At 41.5% G+C, this 26,826-nt stretch overlaps 1 protein-coding gene across 5 annotated transcripts in view; it reads left to right on the top strand.

The window, feature by feature from the left end:
• The window catches only part of jmjd1cb (jumonji domain containing 1Cb), a 175,150-nt gene that overhangs the window by 136,253 nt on the left and 12,071 nt on the right, over nt 1-26,826 (top strand). For 3 of the 5 annotated variants that reach the window (XM_089122044.1, XM_039653333.2, XM_039653338.2), the window contains 12 exons: nt 1,514-1,627; nt 11,546-11,651; nt 12,676-12,800; nt 12,963-13,106; nt 13,492-13,536; nt 13,949-14,219; nt 15,037-16,703; nt 21,361-21,533; nt 22,002-24,151; nt 25,333-25,534; nt 26,230-26,444; nt 26,641-26,793. In XM_089122044.1, coding sequence (XP_088978170.1) covers nt 1,514-1,627; nt 11,546-11,651; nt 12,676-12,800; nt 12,963-13,106; nt 13,492-13,536; nt 13,949-14,219; nt 15,037-16,703; nt 21,361-21,533; nt 22,002-24,151; nt 25,333-25,534; nt 26,230-26,444; nt 26,641-26,793 — 5,365 coding nt within the window. The remainder of the gene's footprint in view (nt 1-1,513; nt 1,628-11,545; nt 11,652-12,675; nt 12,801-12,962; nt 13,107-13,491; nt 13,537-13,948; nt 14,220-15,036; nt 16,704-21,360; nt 21,534-22,001; nt 24,152-25,332; nt 25,535-26,229; nt 26,445-26,640; nt 26,794-26,826) is intronic. The other 2 variants (XM_039653334.2, XM_039653335.2) reach the window with 2 other exon arrangements.

Raw genomic sequence — 26,826 nt, 5'->3', positions numbered from 1 at the left:
TGTTTTGTATGAAACATGTCATTAATATTTTAAGCTTGCAGTTGTTGCACCTGTTTTGCATTTGAATGTGAGCCCCAACTAGAATCTGAAAAACATGATTTATTTAGAGTGGTATGGAGTTGTTAGGTTTGGATACCGTGGATGGATGGATGCCATTTTAATGGAAAAACTTTACAATGACCTAACTAATATATTAGTTAACACAAACTAGCTACTACATTTATTCATTTTTGTCAATGCTAATTTCAACATTTACTAATACATGTTTAAAATCCAAGTTTGAATTAAACATGAATTAATGCACTGTGAAGTAACATTAAGCTAAAATGAACAAATTCTATTTTTACTAAATAACATGAAGAAAGATTAAAAAATGCTTTAAAAATGATATCGCTCATTGTTAGTTCATGTTAGCTAGTGCAATCACTGTTAAAGTTGGCATGAAATCAAATTTGACAAATCTTCTTTTTATATGTAATACTGTAGTGTTTATTATAAAGGATTTATCTGTGCACTTCATGTACCCTTATAATCTTTAATCAAATACATTACCCTTCCCTCCCCCATCCAAATGACCTCTCTTCTATTTCGGTCACGTGGAATGGCGAAAGGGTGCGGGTGCGGCCAGATCCGATGAGGGTGCGGCTATCGGTGAACCCCCTCTCAGAGAATCACATTCAAATCTGCCTCCATTTTGTATGCAAATCAACCTCCAATGATCCAATCAATTCCCGAAGGACGAAATCAAGTCCTGCCCTACATTTTTTTTATAATTTCAGAAGCCGTTTCACTCGGATATACGTCACGACAAGGACAAAATGACAATCTCAACTTCCGTTTCACGCCGATTTTAACAAGAGTGACCTTATGGTTAAATGTTAACATTTTATTAAAGTCTTCAAAAAGATTTGGTTTAAAAAAGAACACTTTGTTTTTTGGTTCATTGGCAGGAAGAACAGCCAGAAGGAAAACAAATGGGTATTTTAATCATTTGTTTTATTGTATCATACTGTTTATGCTCTACTTGGGTTAGCAATTCATTTTAGGTACTCAGGTTTCAAGAACTCACATTGTACTTTTGATGTTGTAATACTATTGTTTGAATCAAAAAATAGAAACCCGTAGGTGTGTTTTCTGTCACGGTTCCTCATTTTCAGCGGTTTCCTCGGATGCTGAAACTAAAACAGAGCACATGAAAGTTTCTCTGATTCTACAAAGCTTGTGAATATTTATTAAGGCATACACTGAGGTTAGTGTACCATTGGTTGCATGTTGGTAAAGAGTTCCCTTTTACATTCCAGCAAATTCACAGCAGTAACTCCAGAGTAAACATGGATTTGATGATCCCAATGCAAAATAATGTGAAATGTTTAACTTGGGGTATAAAAGGACCATTCACCTAGCATTAAAGAAGAGTGTGATTATGTGCTGTTTAGATGCGTTGAATGTGAAACTTTTTTTAGCTTCTGAAGCCCAGAGCATTGACTAACCTGAGTGTTTTTTGTCATTACAGACGTTCAAGCCTCTGGTTGGGAAGACAGTGTTTGGGTCCATCACAGCCATTGAGTTCTTCTCTGACAGACATCTGGACTTCCTGACGGATGAAGGAGCCTTTCAGCCTTATCAGGTGAGAATCTATTGTGCTGAGTCTGAAACTTCCCTAGCAACTGTATAGAATCTGAAAAAAATACGCCAAATATGTCCAAATACATAATATTTATGAAAAAAGTAGCCGAAACGGTCACGAAGTAAGTTAATATTCAAATGTAGTATATGTAGTGCACCATTGGTCTCATTTGGTTTGCATTCTTTATTACATGTTACTTTAGTCTGTGTTTACACTGAGCTAAATGCTGACCCCTCTCTCATCTCTGCCCATGGAGGGATCTATAATAGCCTTGTCAGTTTATCAATCTTGTCTTCTAAGATGAATATTTTGGTTTATTTTTTGGGTTAAACTACCTTCTGGTTGTTCGTCCTTCCCTTGTTTTCCTCGAAATCCTTTGCTAGTATTCACCCGCCATGAGAATACGTTCCCTCCAGCTTCCACTAACGGATGCTGCTGGGTGGATGGGTATACAAGCTGGTCAGCTATATGAGTTTGCCTCCATGGGCGCTTCATGCTCAGAGCACTAATAAGGACAACAAACAGCCTCTTCTATGGTTCTGTGCTCAGCCACTCTCATAAACAGCTTAATTATTCTAGCTTAGATAAAACACACAGTGGCAGAGAGGCTCTGAAAACAAACACACATGACAGATGGGAGGAGATGCTCTCCACTGCTGGATTCATATTCACGACATGTTTTATCCCCAGTGTTGCAGGCTCACCTCCATCCTGCATGACGGATAATGAAAGGCCATCTGCCAGCAAATTATCGTCGCTCTAATATCATCGCCCTGATCCCAAACCTAGGCGTATTGTGTGTGGGGGAAATTATTGTGATAATTTTGAGGGGAATAATGAAACGGGTTCTTGCTTTGTGGCTACTGTAGTGGAGCAAACTACTGTGTGTGCTTTCAGTGATTACATTTCCGTAGATGATTTGGACTAATCTATGGGGATGCTTGTCATTAATCTCTGCAGGAAGTAGAAAAAAGAAAATGAATGCGTTTACAGTAAATGTTGCAAGCATATCAATAATATGATGGGATATGAAGATTTAAGCTGTGTTCCAAAACTTGACAACATTTGTAGGTATATCTGTGCTTGTAATTAAAAGGTTGTTTTAGTAAGCAGAAAAATACGCTACCTTTTAGGGTACCTCACTGCATGCCGACTGCCTGCACTCCATAGGTTCCACTAAAATCTCAGGATTTCGCAAGCTTCCAGTTAGTATTTCCCAAAGCAAACTGTAGTGGTAGGCAACTCTTTTTGTCATGTCTAATAACTGTTGATCACAGCAAATTATACTATTTCTGGGGCTCTCTCTCAAAATAACTGGTCGATTTTGCGCAACATTTTTTTTTCTTTCAGTTTTGTGCAATATTTTACCCAATTAACATAGCATTAGTTATTTTCTATCATCCTCTGGCTGCACTAGTAATCTTTAAGCACTGTTAACAAGGTTCCATGCGTCAAAAACAAAATGCATTTTGGCAGTGCAATTAAAAATCTGAACCAATAGAAAAAAACCTTAGCATTGAGCCCTGATATTTTAAAAGCACAGGTAAATGTGACATTTATTACAATGGGTTTATAGAGATTAGAAGGAGAGCAGCAGTATACAAACTGAACAGCAGCTACTGTGCCGATTGGTCGGGAGTTATTTAATGAAAAATACCAATTAAACACCTGGAGACTGAGACACCGTCATTACTTAAAGCTATTTTCTACTCGTTAAGATTTTAATATAGGAACATTCATAATGCTTCCCCCACTGGAAGACTGTGGGCTCTCTAAACTGTCAGGGGCCTTCTTTTTTCTTAAAACATCACGTTATCACATTAACAAACATTTAAAAAAAAAAACGATTTTTGAAATTTGCAAAACAGTTCGTATCTGTAGAAGGTGGAATCTCATTTCATGTGTGAATACACCCCCCCCCCCCCCCCATATATATATTTGTGGGGCTCTCTCTCTATATATATAAATTAGTATATTATAACATAACTTCTGAGTAAACATAATAGAATAGCAGAGTTAACACCACAACTATAATATTGATGCCCAGTCTTGTTGGAACCACTTCCAGAATGATTTTTCCTGCCGATGAATGATAAACACATTGACAGCCAATCCGAATCATCCCACGTTAAATAGATATGAGCGTTTAAAGTGGCAGAGACAGAACGGCAGCACACGTTTAGAATAAACTATGTCGTCCACTGGTGTGTATGCTAATATAGTTATCTTTATAGTTATTGTTCTTGGTGTGAACAGGCTTTAAGCCTTTAGCTATGCGACATTGCTAATGTAAAGGTGCGTTCCACTTACCATTGCTTGGTGAAATTTCACAGGCGAATTTCAACAAATCCATTAGGAATCCGTGCAATCGGGAGTTTTGCGTTTGGACGAAAAATTCCCCCACGCAGATTTCACTCATGTTGAGGTTAAAAGTTAACCCAGCTGGGCAGAGCATCTTTTGGTCTTTCTGTATCTTGTTTGCTAATGTTGGCCACTTCCAGGGCTGTTCTGTGACTTTGTGCATGACAAGTAAAGTGAGAGTGAAATACAACGATTTATTACGTTTGATAAACGACAAAGGGCAATGGTGTTTGTTTATTGAGGTGTTTGTTTAGGGGCGGCAGTGGCTCAGTGGTTCATGTAGATTGTCTACAAACTGGAAGGTTGGTGGTTCAATCCCCGGTTCCACCTGATCAAGTGTCGAGGTGTCCATGAGCAAGACATCTAACCTTGCGTCGGTGTATGTATGAATAAGTGAGTGAATGGGTGAATGTGAGGCAAAATGTAAAGCACTTTGGAGGCCATTGGGTCTGTGAAAGCGCTATATAAATGCAGTCCATTTACCATTTATAAACTGCAACTATGAAAAGATAACCGTGTCGCAAATGTTGTTTGGCTAGACGTACTGGTCAATATGGATGCACATCCCTTAGTAAATAATAACCTTCAAGTATGAAGTATTGCTTTTATTGTTTAAAATACAGTGACATGCTATGCCTTTATTTATTCATAAGATGCATTTTTGATATCATCAACTTTTTACTATTTAAAATGTGAATGCTTTATATTAATAATGTACTTTTCCCAGTAACAATCAGAGATACATTTTCATGAGTACAAGTTAAACGAGAGAGGATTGTAGTACGAGCTCTGGGGTGTCAGGTGTGACTGTGTGGCATGGCAAGTGGTTTACATGGCTCATGGGTCAGGTAGGAGGGCCCGTTAACAGAATTTTGCTTAGGGTTTTGCTCTGAGTATCAGAGCTTATTTTAATATTTGACCATGAGACAACGCACCACAGAGTATGAGTGTTTCACTCTCAGGTGAAAATGAGATTATGGTGCTACAGTCATGGACTGCACACTCTCACATTTAACAATTTGCACACCACAAGCATGTCAGGAGGAAGCAGGTATTTCTTCTTCTCTACAGTTCCTCTTACAGCCGAGAAATGTCCTCAAAAAGGAGGATTCCTCAGTCCCAGATCTGCTGCTGTGACTCTCACGAGACTCTCGCACATTCCAACGCACCATCTTGCTCTGGAATCAAAAACACGCCTCCTTTTAAAAATTCAAAGTCTGACCTCCGAAGTGCTTGGGAACTGCGTTGTTTGCTTGCTGGAGTGTAATGAGCTGGCTTGCTCACATCCTGTCCTGGCCTCTTTTCTCCTTCATGGATTTTTTTTTTCACAGTGCAGCCTGATCCAGCGATGGATAGAGGAGAGGCTGGAGCCCAGGAATCTGTTTGGCATAATTGCAACAATTGAGGCTCTGTGTGTGAGGCCAGCCGGCGAGAGAAAGAGAAAACAGGACTGCTGTTAGGGTGTGCATTACTGGAAGAGACGACTACACGCTTGTGACTTACAGTCATTATTCTCTGTGGGCTGCATTACTGAATGGGGATTTGGTCTGGGCATGCATTTAACATTCGTTTATCGTTGAGTGGGATGGAAGAGGAGGAATTTGAACTCTGACCTCAGTGTGGCCGCATAGAGGACTTGAGAACTCTATGTAACAATGAAACACTCTTGTTTACTGTCATGGCAGTTAAGGTACATTCACTCTGACAGCCATTAAATCGCTGGAGGTCAGAAAGTCGCTGTGTTGTTGGTCTCTAGTCGCTGTATTCAACCATATCAGTACTGTCTGCAATACCGTTTTAAGGCTTAGATCAATTCTCCACACTTTTATCCACATTTTTCAGGAAAATTCAGCAGAAATTCATTTAAATATAATAATAAAACGAAAGTTTAAATATTTAGTTGTTGACTAATATGGATTTTTTGATGGCTGATGCAGATATCTTGGCCAATGACCAATATAATTCAAAGATAACACGTGCACAATTTTTTCAACTAAACTTATATTTATTTTACATAATATGTACTCAAATAATCTGAAATCAATTATTTGAAAATAAATCCTATTCGAGAAATTATTTGAGCGTGATAAAAAAATCTGTAAAATAAAATGATTTATACTTTAGATAGAAACGTCTTGTTTCTGTAATACAGTTATAGTATTTTCACAAAGAAGTTGTTAAAAAAAACAAATAAAAGTAAACACAAACTAACAGTTTAAAGGATTAAAAACTATAAACTATAGTCTTTTTTCTTTGATTTGCAAGACTTGCTGCTGGGACTATGTTCTATGCTTGATGCTCAGTTCCTTATTTCACATCAAATCACCAACTCTCATCGAAAACAAACCACTTCTATTCGCTTTATGGCTGCAAACTGCTGTCACTGTGGATACCCTTTAGTGTTACGCCCTCTGTGTTGAGTGATGGGATTGTTTTTGCACCCTACATATGAAAGCGTGCATATATGAGTCACAGTGCACAAACACCACCATCCCATAATGCTATAACAATTGTGTGTATTCGCATGCAACAAAACACTAGCGTACTCTCTTTTAATGAAGCAACGTATATCACACTCCCACATAGGCGGCTCAGCCACCCTCCCCCATACGCTTACACACTTTCACACATTCAGACATCTGCCGTTTCAGCATGCGTATCACTGTAACCGTGCTAAATAAATTACCTCAGCAACGCATCGCTTGAAATGACACAAACCCATATAAAAGACACAAACAGCACGCGCACACACTTGTATTGACCCAGCAACAAGCTTTTTTTCACACACGTCACGTATGTAGTATTGCCATAGCAACAGGAGCGCACACATCGTCTGCTCCTCAACAAAAGCTTTTACGTGCCGCTGGTTTTCTGCTCTCGATTTTGCGTTTTCCCGAAGCCGCAGCGGTTAATTGAGCTGAAATTTGCGCCTCTGTTATAAGACGTCACCATTAATACAATAATGGCGTTATTATGGTATCTTTCTTCATGTCATTCCAGCTCTCCGGACAATGATTCATCCTCAGAATGCGTCATCTCTGTGAAAAGCATTTGTTGAGCACTGGAAGGAACATCCTGTCTCCGTGCGCTCGTTCGCTGTTTACACCTCTGACTGATGCAAGCATTGTGTCAGCCCGCCACGCTGCCCACTGCCATGGCAACACTCCGGCTGCATGTTCCTCTCCCATCTCCCATCTGAAAAACATACTTTTTAAACATTAGTCCATCCTGAAATGGACTATTAAAGTGTGTTTATGATTTGATGCAGCGTCCTTTGTGTTAGGCTGGCAAATTAGGTGTGTTTGTGGTTACCTTGACCATTTCAAACATATACAGAAGCAAAAAGAGCTCTCTGTTCTTTCCTGAAACGTTTCCTTAGAAGCAAAACTGTACAAATGTACAAGTAATTTTTTTATTAGAATACATTTGTGAACAGGCCTTTTTGTTACACGTGGGGCCTGTTTCACCTTGACACGTGCTCATGTCATGAACCTTCAGAGGACAGGACGACATTTACGCTCTTCAGAGAGGGACAGACCAGGAACACGTCTGCCCTTTGTGTGCACAAAGACAGTGGAAAAAGAGACAACTGAAGGAAGCAGAGGAATGCTAATAGGAGCACTCAGTCATGTGGAGCGGGATGGTAATGGGACCTCATTCATTCTTAATGAACACATTGTTAATTTCACTGACGTACAGTAACAGCCTGAGCTGCGCCCTCTACAATGACTAGATATTGATTTGAATTTGGCACATTAGAGACCATTTTTTATAATGTCACATACCTCTTCATTTTAAACCTGCTTTTCTGATGATGTAAGAGTTTAACTATTTGTGGTTAATCTGCCATTGAATTAAATCTGAGGCAAATTGTACAAAATATATATTTCATACTCTTTATACAGTTATGTGGTGCACAATTTTGGAGCAATGGGATTTAACTTTGGGAGGGACTATCTAAAATGTCACTGCAGAAAGAAACAACCACCACAAAACGTCTTGTCTTGGTTGTTTAGTATAAACACTTATGTACTTGAAGATTTAGCTTGTCTTGCTTAGTTTAAGACTATAAAAAAAATAAAAAAATAAAAATAAGTCACATTTACTGTTGTTCAGCAAAGCTTTGTGAGGGTGAAATCCAGTCATTTCAATAGGGAATCCACATGATTGGGAATTTCACATAGGGGCAAACGATTTCTCCATGCAGATTTTGCAAGAGGTTCAAGTTGATCAAGCGTATTTGCCTCATTGACCCAACAGAAAGCCGTTTGGTTTGAAAGAGTGTGAGCTGTGCTTCATGCATGAGACTTTTTTTTGTTTGGCCTATTTGCAGATGTGTCACTAGAAGCCTGCCTAGGACATGGTATAATGCCACTAAACTGCAAACAAACTGTACAATGTACATTTTAGTTTACACTATTTTTTCTTGTGTCATTGTCACAGTGTAATTATGTGCACTGAGGAATATTAACTAACTACATGTACTTACTATTGTTAGAGTAGGATTAGGATTTGGTTGAGGGTTAGTTGTGTGTAATTATGCATAATTTACTATTATTACTATGTTAAGTACATGTAACAGACACTGTAAAATAAAATGTTACTACATTTTATAATTGTTTACAATCACGTAATGGACCGTTCTAGTTTTGTTTAGTAATGTTTGATCAGTCTTCATGATCACAGGCTTGATTGTTATCATTCCGGCCGTGTCTTTAGATGAAGTTCTAACGTTGATTATATAGCTGTCAGAAGTAATTGCACAATGGGAGGAAACATTTTATAGTTATATTTGTACCACCTCTGTCTCTTGTCCATTTGAAATCACAGTCTCATCTGATCAGCATCAGTTTGCCAGCAAACACAGATGGTGCGCAGACAGGGATTCTGGACCTCATTAGGAACCATGGTGTCATTTTACAGGCAGCACCCTATAGCACATTCATACGGGTCTGCACGGCACCAAATCTTAGCGAAGACTGTTATTTATTTATTGGCAGACGCACTTCTGTGGCTTGTGCCTGCCGAGAACAGCAAATATAAATGAAACATGGCACATGGACAATACAAACAAGATGTTTCTGAAACGCAAGTCCTTCGGAGAGCCAGGGAACAGTATGGAACACTTCTGAGCAGCTGTTGGATTGGAGAGAGGCTGCTTGTCAAGAACATGGGATGGAGATAAAGTACAAGCCCCACACCCAGGCTGCAGGCCGCTGGACGGAGAGCAAGAGAGGGGAAGGAAGCTGTTTTTATCTGGGTCAGAGTTTGGATCTGGAAGCACTTTCTTTTTCCCCCCAGTGCTGAGCACCACCCTGTTTCGCAGTGTCTTCCACCGCAGCGCCATGTGGAAAATCCTGGAACATATTGCTGTTAAAGTGATGGATGGCAGCCCGGTGCGGAATGAGGTAGGGGGGATGTGGGATGGAAGGAAAAGTGCATCTGCTCCGTCCTTCACAAGGGGGTGTGTGTGCAGAGGAGATGAGATTACAGCTCAAGTCTTGCTGAAGGTCCTCGACCAGACTATAGGAATGAGATCACGTCTCGCTCTGTGATTTAAATTTTATTGTGCTTACTGTAGTCACAACATTCGTCATTAGTCTGATTGCGAGCTGCTTCTCATTCCTGCTAGTGTACATTGCTCTGATTGGGAACATTTGGACATGGGATATCATTCATTTTATTTGGATGTTCCTCTTTCTGATGTTAAGTGGAAGGGCAATGGGGGAACCAGGCTGTCCTAACAGATTCCATTCTTGGATGCCACCAAGAGGGAAAGTGCCCTGTGAAACCTGCAGGCCAATAAATAAACCATGTGCCTTGCAATGCTCTTGCTTTAAAATAGAAACTGGAATGAAAGCATTTGTATGCGTGTATGAATAATGCGATGGTTGCCACTGAAAGGAGGATACAACGTTTAGTCACACTGGTGATGCAATACTATATTTTTAAGACAAACCACAGCACCCACTTCGTTTCCAAACTACACACATCCTCATTCAGTGCAAACATGTTACTTTATGGCCTCATTTTTGCTGGTGTCACTTCTAAATTACAGATCTGATCTGACGTTTATCATGAGCAACAGTGGAGGACCTAAAGGAGACATGTCATGGATGGCATATTTCACGCTAAAAGTAAAAAAAAAACATCATCACAGCATGACACCACAATGACATTGGCAATTTGTTCCAGAATATGAAATCATAATAACAATAAGCACAAAAACAGTTGACCACCTATATTTACGTATCTTCAGCTACCAGTATTGACCTGCCCTGATGAACGTCACCTGTAAAACAGCATTTACATATTGAACTCTTAATGGCACAGTACTATTGAAAATAGCTATTTTACTTTTGTTACACTAGACACTAACACTCCGTGGCGTCTTTTTAAAAAACATAATTCCACATAGTACATCCAAAATGTAAAAATGGGGCTCAGTTCATGTGTTCACTAGGCCTGCTGTTTGATTGTGTAAATAACTGGAGCTCCTGTCAGCCCCCGCCCTCTCTCCACTCCTCATCACCATCAACAATTAATGGAAGTGCAGGGCGGATATCCCTCTCACCCTGCCAGACCCATGAGACACACACACTGCTTTACTGCTTGGCTCCTGCAAAGCGGAAATGTATAGCGTTGCCATGCCTGAGGTGTGAGTGCTTTCCTGTGCTTGTTTCAGATTCTGTGGGTCACTGGCCTTCATCAGATCGTTCAAATCTCTCTGTAACTGGAAATATGTTAGCGGTAATTGCAATGCTTATTGCTATTGCTCATACTAAGGCTTAGGGTTTTGTTTAAATCACTAAACCCATGCGTTACATTTCATGGCATATCTTGCCCTGCACCGTATGTGCTACAGACACGGATGACATCTCTAATCATACAGCTTGCTTAGGGGCGGCTGTCACTGTAAACAATGTTCAAGACTAATTTCAGATTTAAGGTGTAGTCACATTTACTGTTTCTCTTTGAAATTTAATGGGCGAATTCCAGTCGTTTCAATAGGAATCCATGCGATTGAAGTTAAAGTTCCCCATGCACAATTTGCTATTTTGCTATCAACACATTTGCTGTGTTGACCAACAAAAAGCTGCTTGGTTTGAAAGTGACTTCTGTGTACGCTATTGGCAATGGACACTGGTCCTGTTTTTGTACTCAATTTCACTAATGTAACCGCACCTATAAAATTGATCGTCGGAGAGATTTGTTCACACTTCTCAGACATTGTTGCACATGGTTGCTTGCTGCATAAAGGTGTGGTCACACTTGCAAAATTTGGGCAAAATAGCTCAATCATCAATCGTATAGTGATGCATGAAGCACCATTTACACAGTTTGCATACACTTTCCAATAAATGTGAGCGTACATTAAATCTGAATGATGATTTGCGTGGTTGATCCCTTAATTTAGAGGTCAAAGAAAGCGCTGGGACTGGTCAGTGGGTTCATTATTTACTCCAGCAATTTTTCGACTTTGCATTGTGTCCTTTTAGTGATAACGTGCTAATGTTTTACCTTTTTTTGTTTGTGTGTTTGTTTGGTTTTTTGCAGGATGAGTTGGACAGTTTAAGTCCTGTTCTTAGGGACTATCCACATCTCCATGAAGAAGTGAAAGCCTGGGTGAAAGATCAAAAAGTTCAGGAAATTTTTATGCAAGGTAAGCTTGATCACAGTAGTAGTTCTTCCTGAACCGACTGCCAACTCACTTTTCTTGAACGGAATGCTCACTCTTCAGGATCCAAGACAGAAAAGTCCCTTCCTTTTCACTTGGTAAGGGTGTTGTTGTGGTCTTGGCAGAAGGTCTTGTTTACAAAGTCCATAACAAAATTCCAGGCCCACAATTAGTGATAATTGTTGAACTTGGCAGTTGACAAGGGCAGAATGGAAAGCATCTCAGAGCCAAAGGTTTTGGTGGGGAAACAAAAAGAAAAAAAATAAATAAACGGCCTGTGGTTTTGTGCAAACGTTGCTCCATGGTTTATGTGCATGTGAAACTTGATGTCAGGGTCAGGGAGATGCATTTTGGGTTGTTGTAGGCACAAGGACAGCTAGCAAGGCATTTGAGCAGTGTATTCAGGAGTAATTAATGGGAATGACCTGCCCTGCACTAATGAGCTCCAGTCAGTTTGGACACCTGCCAGCGTCCACTGCGCCTAACAGCATATACTGTAGATACAAGGTTTGATGTGTCATTTCTGAGGTAAAGGTCACCCAGAATGAACAAAAATAGAGCTTTTTTTTTGTTTTGTTTTTTTTCCGTATAAGAGTAGACAGTGACCAAGGGCGGTTGAGCTCCAAAAAATATCAAAAAGGCACCATGAAAGTAATCTGACTCCTGCCCTGTTGAAATGAATTGAAAAATTAATGCAACGAAAAAAAAATTAGGGTAGCCAGATATGTGATAATGTGCATACTGGGACCCAGGAATAGACTACAGAGGACATAGTATAACATATGAATAAAATATAATTTTTTTTTATTATTATTTATTATTTTTTTTTTACCATGTGTTTCTTATGCTCTAAACAATGTGATGACATGAAAAAAACTAAATTAAAAAAAAAAAAAATTCTGGGTCTCAGGAGGTTATAGAGTAGAAATGCCATGCTGAAATTAAATTAGTGTACTAATAAAAATCAAAGTGCGTTTTTGAAAGTGTTTCTGGTTTGTGATATCTCCAGGTCCCTATTCATTGAATGGCTACCGTGTACGAGTTTACAGACAGGACTCAGCCACCCAGTGGTTCACGGGCATCATCACCCACCACGATCTCTTCAGTCGCACTATGGTTGTCATGAATGACCAGGTATATCTGATACCATACAATGTTTTAGTTCTGTAAAATGTTTGCTTAATAAGATAATATGGTATGAGATGCCCTGCTATTGATTAGCAAAATGAAAATTGATGGAAAAATTTATAATTTTCATTTCCATGGTTTAAAAAAACCCAACAACTCCATGCGCAGGTACTAGAGCCTCAGAACGTTGACCCTTCCATGGTACAGATGACCTTTCTGGATGATGTGGTCCATTCTTTATTGAAAGGAGAAAACATCGGTATCACGTCGCGACGCAGGTCTCGCTCTAGCCAGAACAGCAACACTGCCCACGTGAGTGTAACCTACAAGAGCACACGCATATCTCCATCCCTATATGTGCTTTTGTGAATAGATGATCTAGATCTAGATGATCAGCGCACCTGCCTTCCTGGATTAACATGGTTCACTGATAATATGCCAGTTTGTATTTCTTTCTTGTGCATGTCTGTCCCAGTGTCTGTTTGTGCTTCTTAATGGACGTTGTGTCTGTAGCTAGCTTTGAAGTAAAGTTCCTATGTGCTTTTTTAAGAAAACTATAGCCTTGTAGAAAACACATATCATTGCTCCCTTCATCATTAACAAGACTTCTCTGTTCCACCTTGTTTTTTTTGTTTTTGTTTTTGTTTGTTTCCTTCTCTGTTCCCCTTGTTTTAAACATTAATTGGGGATATGCAAGCAGACCACAGGAGGGAGACCAAGCGGCTCTACAGGAATCACTCAGGTACCGGGCCGCACCCCCCTCTCTCCATAGATTTAGAGCTGCTTTTGTACCACCTGCATATCCCTGTCTATTATAATTATTTATAATTAATTTATTACAAGTGCTAATTTTCCAATTAATGCTTACCCCGATTACGGTTTCACGTGCTGTGCTTGCATGGATTAAATTTGGGGTGTAAATATTTTTGGAAATATATAGGTTTGGAAAGCATTTTTAAGAGCCATAGGAACTCTTCTTTTAAGCCTAGCTCTGTGACCACATTTTTTACAGTGTGTAGTGCAGTCGTTGCTGGCAAGGAAGTGTTTTTGATATTGGTGATTTTTAACTTAAAAATTCTCTCTCACTCTCTATAACCTAAATCCATTACAAGTCCTCTCATGCTTGTGTTTGTGCTCTTTTTGTGTTTTTCCAGGGTCATTACACACGTGCCCAGGCCAATAGCCCCAGACCTGTAATGAATTCCTCTGGCTCCACCCCCAAACAGGCCTCTCAGGCTCAGCAGCAGCAGCAGCAACAATCCCAGCATGTGCAGCAGCAGGGATTCCAGCAACACCAGCAGCAGCAGCAGCAGTCCTCACCAGGTCAACAACGCGGCCCACGATCTTCACGTCGGAAAGGTTCCGATAGCAGCGTTCCAGATGAAGAGAAGATCAAAGATGAAAAATCGGACAGTGGAGGAAAAGGTAAAACACCGATTGTTCTTACACTAATTACACTACTGCAGTGTATTGTGTTTCTTATACATTAAGGTGACAGGTAGGTCTGTAAAGTATGAAAGAATAAATAGAAAAAAAGTTGCTTCTGTCTTCCCCTACCTGTATTTCATGTCTTGCTCTAAACATGGTGAATGTGGAGGATTTTTGTATTACTTGTGTGAATTTTTTTCATAAATTATGCTTAAAGGACTGTAGGTCTGTGACTGAATTACTTTTTTCAGTCTTGTTTGGATTTTGATGACAAAACGAAACAGCAGTTGGAGCTCTTTCTTCACTTATTAAAGCTAAATCAGTCGCCTCTGGATTGATTGGATTTTCCTCTATTATGGCTTTCATGTTATACAAAGTCCTTTTATATTTGGCTCGCCCTAGTGCTTTATATTTAAGTTGACGAAACCTTCTACTGGATTGGTTCAGTGTTAGCTTCTTGGCTGGATGGCCACCTGGTAAAAGATCATTTAGATCCTTCCATCATAATTCCTGCAGTACAGTGTTTGGCAGGGTGCTGGGTCTGTGAGAGATGATGTGAGTGCAGCCACCGCAATGAAATGGACATTTTAAGTGTGCATAAATTCTACCAGAGTCCCATACATCACACTTCTAATGCAGCACTCAAGATTCAATCAGCCTTTAACCTAAGTACAAAATGACATCATCCTTATCCATTCTTTTTGTAGAGTTTTGTATGCACTCTTGCATAAGATTTGCTGGTGGCACGTTTTGTGTCAAAGTTCTTGTTTGTGTTGAAAGTTTTTCCTGACAGAGTGGGTCTCTTTTTTTCTAGATCCTTCTAAAAACAAAAGCAAGCAGACAAACAAGAGGAGGAAAGCAGATGAAGAAGACAAGAAGGGTAGTCTCAAGCGGCTCAAAACAGAAGCGTCTGACTTCTCTGAGAGCAGCGACTCTGAGAACTGTAACAAGCAGAGCGTAGACTCTTCATCAGAGCACAGTTCAGAGAATGAGCTCAAATGCAAGAGTGCTTCAAAAGTTTCTGAGGAAGAGGAGAAATCCCAGGGATCCAAGCCCGTGGACGAGTTGAGTGTAATCAACAGGCTGTCTCCCTGGGATGAAATGCAGGATAAATGCGTCAAGCCGGTGGCCGTGGAGGTAACTCAGCTGGCTGACAGTGAACAGTCTGGAGAAAAGAGATCTCAACTGCCTCCTCCGGCCTCCTGTACACAGAACCAAGCCTCTGTACCGGCAGAGGCCCAAAGCTGCATTGTCGAGATGAAAAGCACTGTGAAAACCCTCCCCAAGGACCATTACTGCACAGGGACACCTCGGACGCACACGCCCAAGTGCGTGATTGATATCACAGAGGATGCAAACACGCAGCCCAGTTCCAGAGAGAACTCTGAGGCCGTATCGGCCTTGTTGGCATCACAGAAGTGTGATGCCTACATCTCCGAATCAAGACATTTGGTGCTAAACGCCTCCCTCTCAGAGTGCAGGAGGCCGGATGGTTCGCAGCAGCAGAACGCTCGCAGCATAGGCAGTAAAATTGAATTCGCCCACTCTGAGGTCATAAGGCCGGTGACATCAGTGAGTGAGTCAGCAGCCCTGGGCGAGAGAGGGAAGCTCCAGCAGCAGTATACATCTATGGTCATTAAAAATGCCTCACTAACCGAGGACATCAGGAAAACCCATAAACTCAGTCCTTCTCCTGAATCGCCCAAACCTAAGTCCAACTCGTCCCCTGACGTCCTCAAGCCCAAGTGCAATCCTTCACCTGACATCATGAAGTCAAAAACTCACAGTATTCATGAATCCTCCAAGCCCAAACCAAATACATCCCCTGAGGTGTCCAAACATAAACCTCGCCACCCTGAAAATCTACCAACAATAGGCCGTTTGCCACTCAAACCTGATCCAGATGTACCCCGTTCCAGTTTTAAGCCTGTGCTAGCCCGTGGGGCACTCTCTGAATCCACAAAAAGCCCTCTTGTTGTCGACAAAAATGAGCATTTTACGGTGTACCGGGACCCTGCATTGGTGCGTCCTGAATCGGACAGCAACCACGTGGCGTACCTGCACCCACACCTGCATTCACTACATGGTTCTTCTCACACCACGTGTCTCACACCCAGCTCACACCACCCATCCCACCTCCTCCCTTCTCCCTCCATGAGCCACTCGGTGCACCACCCACACCTGCTGCCCTCCGTACTGCCCACAATTTCACCAGCCTCTCTCCTGGGCAGCCATTCACGGCTGGATTCCACAGGACTCGGGCACCTGGCCTTGGCCCACCACCATTCCCACCACCAGCAGCAGCAGTTCATCCAACAGCAACAAGGGTTGCTAGCCCAGACACATGGAGGTGCCTCATATAACCAGCTTGGCCTCTATCCCATCATCTGGCAGTACCCAAACGGTACCCACTCCTACCAATCTGGGTACAAGTGGGTACATCCAGAGAATGCTGTCAATTCAGACTCCAGCCTACGGAGGGTAAGTGTGTGTGCCTGTCTGTTTACTAGCCCTGGCCATAATAATTCATATAGACCGTATTGCAGCAATGTGCATTGTGAATTAAAATGTACAACGTGTGACTGAGGTTGTTGAAAGGAGATCCTTTAGAGTAGTGTTTCCCAAACTTTTTTTCTGGCGACCCACATTTTTAAGTCGATAAATCCTTGTGACCCAAAAAACATTAGGCCCATATAGTTCATATATCACGAAGAGAATTTATGCATTAACAAAATATGTATGACCATTTTTTAAGGTCATTTTTTAAGCTTCCAGTTAACTATTTAAAAGAGATACAGATATTTGACAAAGCACTTTTTTTGTTTAACCTGTTGTTGACAATATGCAGAGGTGAAATGAGAAAGGAAAAGTTGACAGGGCATCTCATTGTTTTCATATTCTCATAGTTACAGTGTACATAATTTACTATAATAATTTTTATAGGCTTAAATTAAAATATTCTGACACTGAGACTTTGTAACCATGCATGGCTCACTACCACTGCATAAAAATGCCTAAACAGGCACAAAAAAAAAAAAACTACACACACGATTAAATACATATTCCTCTACCCCCCTAATAAATCTAAGGCAATATAAATGACTATAACATAGCATTCAATATAAATATTCCACATTTATGCCCAAACCATGGTAAATTATTACATTCAGGCTATTACATGGTAAATGTTTGTAAGGGGGGTGATTAGGGCATTTAGTCTTCTAACTTTATTCATGTTTCTTCTATTTTTCTCATCAGTAGTGTTGGGAATGTTAAGACTGTTTCATCCGATTTAAAACTAGTTAAAATCATTGAGTGATGTGTGGTTTGTAAGAGAGAGGAGTACGTGTCCGACGCTAAAGGATGTCGCGCAACGTTGTTTAATAATAGTGTCCGGGACCGGGAGTAAACGCAACTCCTTTAAGCTTTGCGTTCCGTTATCCACTGGGCCGTGCTGCCTAGTTCAAAGTAAACTAGTGAAACGACTGAAACCAGCGCTATTTTGTTCTCTATTTGTTGTTACTTACCGAGAAACCGCTTCAGGTGAACAAATCCGAATCGTTTCAGACCGTTATGCACGCGCGTTTGGCCAAAGGGCCAATTCATGGAAAGGAAATAATCAAACCAACGAATGATTATTATCGCTGGTTCAGTCGACAGAAATACGGGACACACATAAAAACTGCTGAAATATTCGGACCGTAAACTTTTCTCTCAGGTCAGTCGGAGTGCTCATGGTACACACGTGCGTATAGTCATCCAGCTGCACGCGCCACTGCGTCCACGCGCATATCTAACCAAATTTAGCCGCGCGGCACCACCAGAAAATAGGAGGAGAGGGAGGTTGGGGTGCCCTCGGCCGTATGGAGATGATTGGCGGGCCGCACTTGGCCCGCGGGCCGCCAATTGAATAGCCCATATCTAGAGAGTAGCCTACAACACACTGAAAAATAGTGCTCGACTTGGCGACCCAGACAAAATCTCCCGCGACCCACATGTGGGTCGGGACCCCGACTTTGGGAATGACTGCTTTAGAGGATGGACAAATACTCTTGTTTTTTTCTTGTTGCTGTCAGGGATTGTTTGTTTTGAACTCAGCCTGAAACAATTTACGCTAAAGCAATTAAAGCCAAGTTCACACTACAGGATTTTAAGCCCGATTTGCAAATCGTTGAGCTCGCCGACAGGTCAGGGTGTTATCGCGTGCAAATCGCGGGGGATTAGCGGACGATGAACGCTTACCAATCTGTTAGTTTGAAAGAGCCAACAACGCAGCGAAAACGCTCGCAGACGCCTCGCCGAGCCCAGAAAAATATCTAGCCTGCTAGATATCCAGAGCGCGACTCAACCTCAGTGATGTCATGAGTACAGCCAATCATAGCAACGCATGGGTTGAGGACACCAGGTAAATCTTAGTTTTTCTTTTTTTTTTTCTTTTTTTTAGAGTGTCGCGCAAACAGTGTGCAGCACTAGTTTCTGTCTGACGTTCATATTCATGTGTTGTGTTCTCTTCTGCGCTGGGTATTGGCGCACGTGCTGTTTCGCGTCATTTCTGGTTCGTTACATTGCTGGTTTTTCGTGCCAAAATGTGGTTTGTAGACAAGATAGAATCGTTGGGTGACAGAGTTGTTGTCAACTCGTTATTTATTTGATTATTTTCAGGATTTAGACCGTAACATAGTACTGAAACAGCGCTCATTAGAGTCAAAAATGATTTGCTCTTATCATCCGATCGTGGTTGTATCTCTATGTAGTGCGTTGTCAGCTCGTGTAGTGAGTTACCTCCTGTTGTGGATCAATCACGTTGTGTTGTGTGGTGTGAACAGCTAAACAACTTGAACACTCCTGATTTCACTGAGAGCAAGTCATGTTGTGTGAATTGCACAGTCAGCCTGACGTTTTAAAATCATGTAGTGTGAACAAGGCATAAGCTTAATGTGTGTGAGCATGTTCTTGTATGTGCTGCATCATGTCTGGACACATTTACTAGCTATTACAGATAGCCATTCATGATAATTCAGTCAAACTTAAAACTTTTTTTTTTAAGTTCACCCCAAAAATGAAAATTCTGTCACTATTTGTCAACACCCTCATGTCGTTCCAAACCCATAATATCTTTGTTCATCTTTGGACTCAAATTAAGATATTTTTTATTTTTTTTATATCATAACTACCCTGTTCTGTCTAGTCTGTCGGTCTCCGAGTCCTCTTTGCTTTGTGATTTTTCTGTGCGTGACAAAATTGATGTGTGGCGTGAAAGCTTAAGTGCAGTATCCGAAAGTTTTGTCGCTATGGTTACACACACACACACACCGTTGGCGGTGCACTCTAAGTCATCTGTCAGTTGTGCATTTACCCAAAATCTTCTGAATGAAGTTAACCCATCATATCACTGATGTGTGTTTTACTAAATATTAATACATCAACATCTGTGCATAATATGTGTTTTTTAAATCAAGTGATCAAAGTGCTCATTGCCGCCGTGATCAATGGTGCGGATACAATGTTTTCTCGTGTGGCTTGCACACACCGCACTGTCTTCACTCAATCCATTGTGGATATCGTCATGGAAATTGTAGTATTGTATTGCTAAATCCCCCGACCACTATGTCGGTCTGAAACAGTGAGACCTAGACAAGACCAAGACAAAGACCAAAGACCGGCAAGGCCGTGACAAGACCGAGACCACGTAAAAGTCTTGAGACTTCACATGCATCACTAGTGAGAGTGTGTGAAAAGTGTCAATTGCGTGTGTCTCACGGTGAATTCGTGAGAGTTGGCAGCTCTGAATGGCGCTAGCTTGGTCAACATCAGCGAAAGCTGTCTGTCAAATTAATGTAATTCAAACTAAAAATAAAAATGTAATATGAACAAAAAGAATATGAAGATATTCACTGGTACAGCTGAAGGGGGAGTAGCTTGAAGATGTCATATTTAAAAATCACTTGACATCAACCAACGTTCCTCTTGAGTCAAAATGTTCTGGATTTGGCTCGGCTTCGACTATGGCTCTAGGGTCGTTGTGAATGTAGGGGCGGAGCATACAGACTATGCGATTTCTCGTTTGTTTCTCTAGAGTAGACCAACTCATTTTCTCGAGGTATACTGCCCCCATCTGGTATGGAATGTGGAGTATGAATTGATTTTTTGGCGGACATTACACTGGGCACCTTTAAGAAACTTTCTGGGTCAAATACAAGTTTAGTTATATTAACAGCTTCAATAGCTATCTTTCCATTCACCCAGTTTTATGGGTATTTTGGGATATCAAATAATAAAACACTGGATGGAAGCACCAAGATGCACATAAATTCTAAAAATGTACAAAAAAACGTTTGCGCTTATTTGAGTCGGATCAACTTATATAAGATAAGAAAACATGCACATAAACTATGATGGAAACTCTTTTACCGAATAAATAAATTGATCCACATCAAAAAAGACATGTGACACCACAACAGGACGGCATAACTGGACAAACTAGCGTATCTTGTTCCACAGCATTTCAAATGCTGATTTGGTCATTTTTAAATGCCTGAGGAAAGTCTGTCATCAAAGTGGTTAATCATAATTGCCTCCCAGAACTGTCTTACAATACTACTTAGGATAATGTGATCCAGTTTATTGCGTTTCGTCTGTGTGCTCTTGAGGCACAAGTAATTTTTATATATGAAAATTAGTATAATATGCAATGCCTTTTTCTACTGCAGTAACTTACATTTTTCTTATATCTTTCTGGTATTAAGCACTTGTTTATCAGGAAGTGATGCTTTTGTTCTCTGCAGTTCACTGGATGGAAACGCTACTCTGTCTCCAATTTTTTCCCATAAGTTAAATTAGTTACTATGGATGGAAACATAGCTAATGGCATTAAGGGTGTTATACCACAGAAAATAATACAATAATTTCCATATAGACCTTTTCCATTTCTTTCAACCCAGAATATTCCAAGATAATGTAACTCAACTGTAATTACTTTGTTTTATATTGTTCATTATAAGCATGTGTGAGAGAAATCACAGAATAACAGACAGTCATTCGTATGTGCAATTTGTGTGTTCTGACTTCTGTTAGAGAAGTGTATGCTGCCTTGAGTGCATTATGACCTTCTGAGTGTGTGTGTGTTTGTGTGTTGCAGAACACTCCCAGCCCCTGGCTGCACCAGCCCACCCCTGTAACCTCAGCAGACAACATGGGGATTTTGAGCCATGTCCCGGGCAGACCAGCCAGTGCAGAGCCTCATAGACCCATCAAGATCAGCTCACACTCCAGCCCGCCACTCTCCAACCCCCCCGGAGAACTCCACAAAGAGTGAGCATGCATACACTTGTGTCTCTCTTTCTGTCATTAACACACACGGTTAATCCATTCCCAGAGTCCTGCAGTGCCTGGAACTGCAGCTAGCTGTTAAATACCTTGTGACCAGAGGTGGAACAAATGCCATGTGATAGGAGCACTGTATGCTCATTCAGTGACTGGGCGCATAATTAAACTATTCTATTATAGCCCGCTGAATGTCTGTACTCATTTGAACCACCTCCAGTGCAGTTACCTAATATCTGAGAAGGAACATACTGTAGCACCTACCCTAGAATAAATATTAGTCCATCATCTCTATAACTATTGTACAAATCGCTCACACATTAAAATATTTAATGTGTTTGATATTTTCAGATATGCTGGTATATGCTGGCTTGTTTTTTTTAAAAAACATTTGTAACTGTTTTCTATCATTGCATTTTTTACGGTGTTGATTTTTTTCTTGTATGGCTACTTCAGGGATCAGGACAAGAATGTGTTTGTAGACCCTCTGCGTGGGCTGTCCAGTGTCCACCTTAAGCAAGAGCAGGACCGCTGCCGGACACCTAACAATAAGGAGCTACATCGCCTCTACATGGAGCCACCCCACAGCAAGCAGCAACTACCACCACGCATGCCTCAGGATGGGCCCGACCGCACCAGCAAATATAAAGAAGAGAACCGCCGCATCCTTCTGGAGAGCATTGAAATGGCCCCCTTCACAGCCAAGATTCGCGCCGGAGAGACAGAGCGTGAGCCCTACTCCCGCATGTCCTCCCAGCCCAAAAGCCATGAGAAAGAGGTGGAGCACTCTGTAGCTGATCTGTACAAGTACAAACACTCTATATCCCAGTCCCTCCCGCAAACCAACTACTTCACCACACTGTCAAATAGCGTTGTAAACGAGCCACCACGGCTTTTCCAATCCAAAGATCTCAATCCGTACTTCGACAAGGCACCTGCAACCTCTAGCCCCTTGTCTTTGAGCTCGTATAACTCTAGCCACACCAAGTCTTTGTCCAAGCCTCCCCCTCTCATTAAGCACCAGCCAGAAGGAGAGGGACTGGTGGGTAAGATCACCGAACAGCTCAGTCAACAAGCACCCATACACTCACTCAGTACCTCAGTGGTGACACTCAGTGAACGCTGCAGCCCAGCCATCTCTCCCTCAAGTCAGCCCAAGGGCATGCCAGCCTTGCGTAGAGCACCAGTCTTTCGCCCGCCCACCCAGAAAGCGATTGACCGCAAGGAGGGGCCCTACGGTCGCCTTTCCCCACCCACACTCACCCCAATCCAGCCTGTTAGCTCAGCAGGAAAGGTGTCAGAACAACAGAAACCACCCACCCTGCTCCCAGAGCTCAGAGACGAAAAAAGCGGAGCCGAGCTGGGCTCGGCAGAATCCTGGCAGACTAGCGGGGAAGCAAAGAGCCACGAGAAAGTGGCCTGGCATTCAGAGAATAGCCAAGGGAAGCCGCAGGCAGCCATGGCATCTGTTATTGTCCGCCCTTCTTCTTGCATAAAATATGACGGTTCTCTAGGTCCCAAGATTGCCTCCAAAGAGCAACTTGGTGGCAGATTGTTTGCTGGCCGCACTCAGTCAGACTGCCTGAAAGTGGCCGAGAGGTGGGAATCTGGGAGAGTCATCCTACCAAACACAAATTTGGAGGATCCCAGTGATCAGTACAACAAAAACCTGATTAGAGCATCACCAGGTGTCGTTCCCAGCTCAGTAGCAGTTGTGGCCAATTCTGTGTGCAACACTAGGACTAATGAAGCAATTTCTACTGCCAGCAGCACGTTTAGCACGCAGAGCTACAATGGAGCAGATCTTTTGTTCACTAGTGGTAGTTCCAGACTGGAAAGCACTGCTTCCAAAATCCGCCCACCCGCTGTTGTTGAGTCACAGGAGGGAGGTTCGAGAACAACCTCCCCTAGTTCACTGTCTCAGGCCTGCTCTGCTGACTCCACACAGGCCTACTCAAAGAACTATGTTCACCTGAAGAAGGCCAAAGCGGCTCTGGCTGCGGCACAGTCTCGTGGTTCCAGCAGCGCCTCTGAGAGTGAGAGCAGTAGTGTCAGATCCTCTCAGGACTCGCCCACCATTGCCCAGGATAATTCCATGCCCAGCAATCCTCCCAGCAAAGCCAGCCCATTGCCCAACGGACAGCCAGCACAGGTGTGCCAGTCTAACTACCACAAGCTCAAGAAAGCCTGGCTCACACGACACTCGGAGGAGGACAAAAACACAAACAAATCTGAAAAGGGTGGGAATCCCATATCTGAGCTAATTAAGCCATGCTCCGTCAACCTGATTGCCCCTGCACCTAGTGATGTGGATCTAGGCAAGGACAGCAAAGTACAAGAGGACAAGATGTCTCAGGAGGACAGAAAGACACGGCGTACCCTCAAGCGTTCCTACGAATCGGGCTCGGAGAGCGGTGATGACTCCGACTCCAGTGAGAGCAAGCTTGAGCAAAGGACTAAACGGCAACCCAAGCCCACTTACAAAAAGAAGCAGAACGACCTGCAGAAAAGGAAGGGAGACAATGAAAAGGAGGAGGATGAGGTGAAGCCAAATGGTATTTTCCGGAGTGCCAAGGAAAAAACCAAACTCAAGCTAGCCAGTACTAGTAAGTGCACCTTAGTTCACATCACAGTTTGAACATGCGTGTTTAGTACACTTCAAAGTCATTTAGCTTGCCTGGTCTCCCAAGGGTCAAAAGTACATTTTTAATGAAATTTTAGTTTCTATGGCACATTTAATATTAGATAAAGATATTATATAAAATATTGAAAGTGAATATGTTAGTACATTTTCCAAGTGTTGTTGTATTGAAATTTATTCCCAGAATAAAAGCTTTAACATGTAGTAATTCCTCCACCAGTGAACCAACTTTTTTTGATATTGTTTCCTAGGCTAGAAATTATTTTAACCAATACCTAAATAACTATAACTATTCAATTTTTGTACTGTGGGCAATGCAGCTTTTATAAAAATTTGGCAATCATTTTTAGTAGTTAAAGGGTAAGTTCACCCAAACATGAATATAATTTCATTATTGACTCACCCTCATGTCGTTCCAAGCCTGTAAGACCTCCGTTCATCTTTCGGAACACAGTTTAAGATATTTAAGGTTTAGTCCGAGAGCTTTCTGTCCTTCCATTAAAAATGTATGTACGAGATACTGTCCTTGTCCAGAAAGGAAATTGTATTCAGCATTGTATTGTCTTTCGGTTCTGTTGTCAATCCGCGTTCAGTGACGCTGCTGACGTAAGACGTTGCTGACGTGTTATCGGTGCTATTGGATTTCGTGTTTTACAGTGAGGACCATCTCAAGTAAAATGGACTGTGAATGCCGTTGTGAATGTTTCATGTTAAGTGTGTGTGAGAAAGAGAGGTGTGTTTGGTGAACATCTGGATGGCAGCTGTGCAAATAGCTTTTCCTAGAATGCTCACGTTTATGTGGAAAACATCTCCAAGAGCACTTGGGTTTTTATTAGCGCTTTCTGATGATTGCTGTGTGCAAAATGGAGGCTCTTTGTAACTTCATACTGTAGCTTCTAAAGCTGTAGGTCACTGTAACGGTCACAAATGTCAGTTATGCTTGCTTGTGGTTACAACTGAAATATTAACTCTTCAAACCTTGCACACTTCTCTCACTATCCCCACCTAGTGATAGACTGATATATATCCCGGCCACGCTATTTATTGAGTAATAAATGTGTTTTTTATTTATTTTTTTATTTGTATGCAATACATTGTTTAATGGATTAAGTAATGTAATCTATGATATGCAATCTGTGGAAATAGATGGCATTCCCCGATCAGTACTGAAGGACTGGAGGAAAGTAAAGAAGCTAAAACAGACGGGCGAGTCCTTCCTGCAGGATGACTCGTGCTCTGAAATCGGACCCAACTTACAGAAGTGCAGGGAGTGCCGTTCCATCCGCACTAAGAAAGGGGAAGAGTCGGCCCACTCACCTGTCTTCTGCCGCTTCTACCACTTCCGTCGGTGAGTATAAAGTGAGGAGCTACATACCATATTTGCTGTGCAGCCGTCAGGCTACATGGTAATACTAATAATGTGTGTAGTAGGAAGGGCCGCTCAAATATTCGAACTCTGTAGTGCAGTAGAAATAGACAATATAAAGCCAAAACAAAATAGAGAACATGCCAAGAAAAACAGAAGATGGTTGTCTCTAGGTTTTAGAAATGATGAAATAGCTTTTTGCAAAATGTGAATTACATAGTCTTAAAATAATTAAATCTCCACTTTTCTCTACCAGTCTGACAATAAGCAAACAACATGAGTCATTTGAATTGAACCTTGTCGAACTGTAGCTATCCCACAATTAATTGTGTTTAAAAGATTTATGGAAGTTATTGAGTCCCATCTGTGGGCACAAAGTAAATGTAGATCTGTGTTTTCAGTGGCAAAGATTGGGACATGGATTCTAACTATTTTTGACATGTATAAATATACTTACTGTTGCTAGGCGCCTTGATGGTTGTCTTTAATTATTCTTTCCATTTAAAGTAGGCCAGGCTCATCTTGGTTGTTCTGTGAAACGAGTTTAATGTCATTTCACAGAATGCACTAGTATTACATACTTGTGCTTTTCAATCGGTTTTCTCGTTTTGTTGTCATAGAATTGCTCTTAGGAAAGGAAATAAACTCTAATTGCACATTCTCGTCCTCATTTCCAGCCTCTCATACAGTAAGAACGGAGTGATCCGGATTGATGGCTTCTCCTCTCCTGATCAATATGATGAAGAGGCGCTCAGTCTCTGGGCTCCTGATGGTTATGAAGAAAACAACCTGGACCTGGAGACCTCTAAATACATCCTCAGCTACATTGGAGACAAATTCTGTCAGCTGGTTTTAACCGAGAATAATGCAACTACATGGATAAAGAAAGATGGTGCGTTATATACTGCCCAAAAAGCCTTTCCTATTTATTTAACAGTATCAAAACATACATGACCTCCTAAAACATTGTTATCAGTACACCGTTATATTTACAGCAGACTAAGTCAAAAGTAAGAAAGGAAAAAGAAATAGTGGGTGAGCTCTATGAATGTCCGTTTCATCCTTCTCCTGTTTGCTTTGCTCTGCAGCCAAGATCGCCTGGAAAAGAGCGGTGCGCGGAGTGAGAGAGAGCTGCGACGCATGTGAAGCCACATTGTTTAACATTCACTGGGTCTGCCAAAAATGTGGATTTGTGGTGTGTTTGGACTGTTACAAAGCCAAGGAGAGAAAGAGCTCCAAAGGTCAGTCGTCATTTTCATATTCACCTTTGAACA

This window comes from Pimephales promelas, chromosome 17, assembly GCF_988280905.1.
Source record: "Pimephales promelas chromosome 17, fPimPro1.hap1.1, whole genome shotgun sequence".
NCBI classification, from domain to species: domain Eukaryota; kingdom Metazoa; phylum Chordata; class Actinopteri; order Cypriniformes; family Leuciscidae; genus Pimephales; species Pimephales promelas.
The sequence above is the reverse complement of the archived record's forward strand: the minus strand, read 5'-3'. Positions and strand labels throughout refer to the sequence as shown.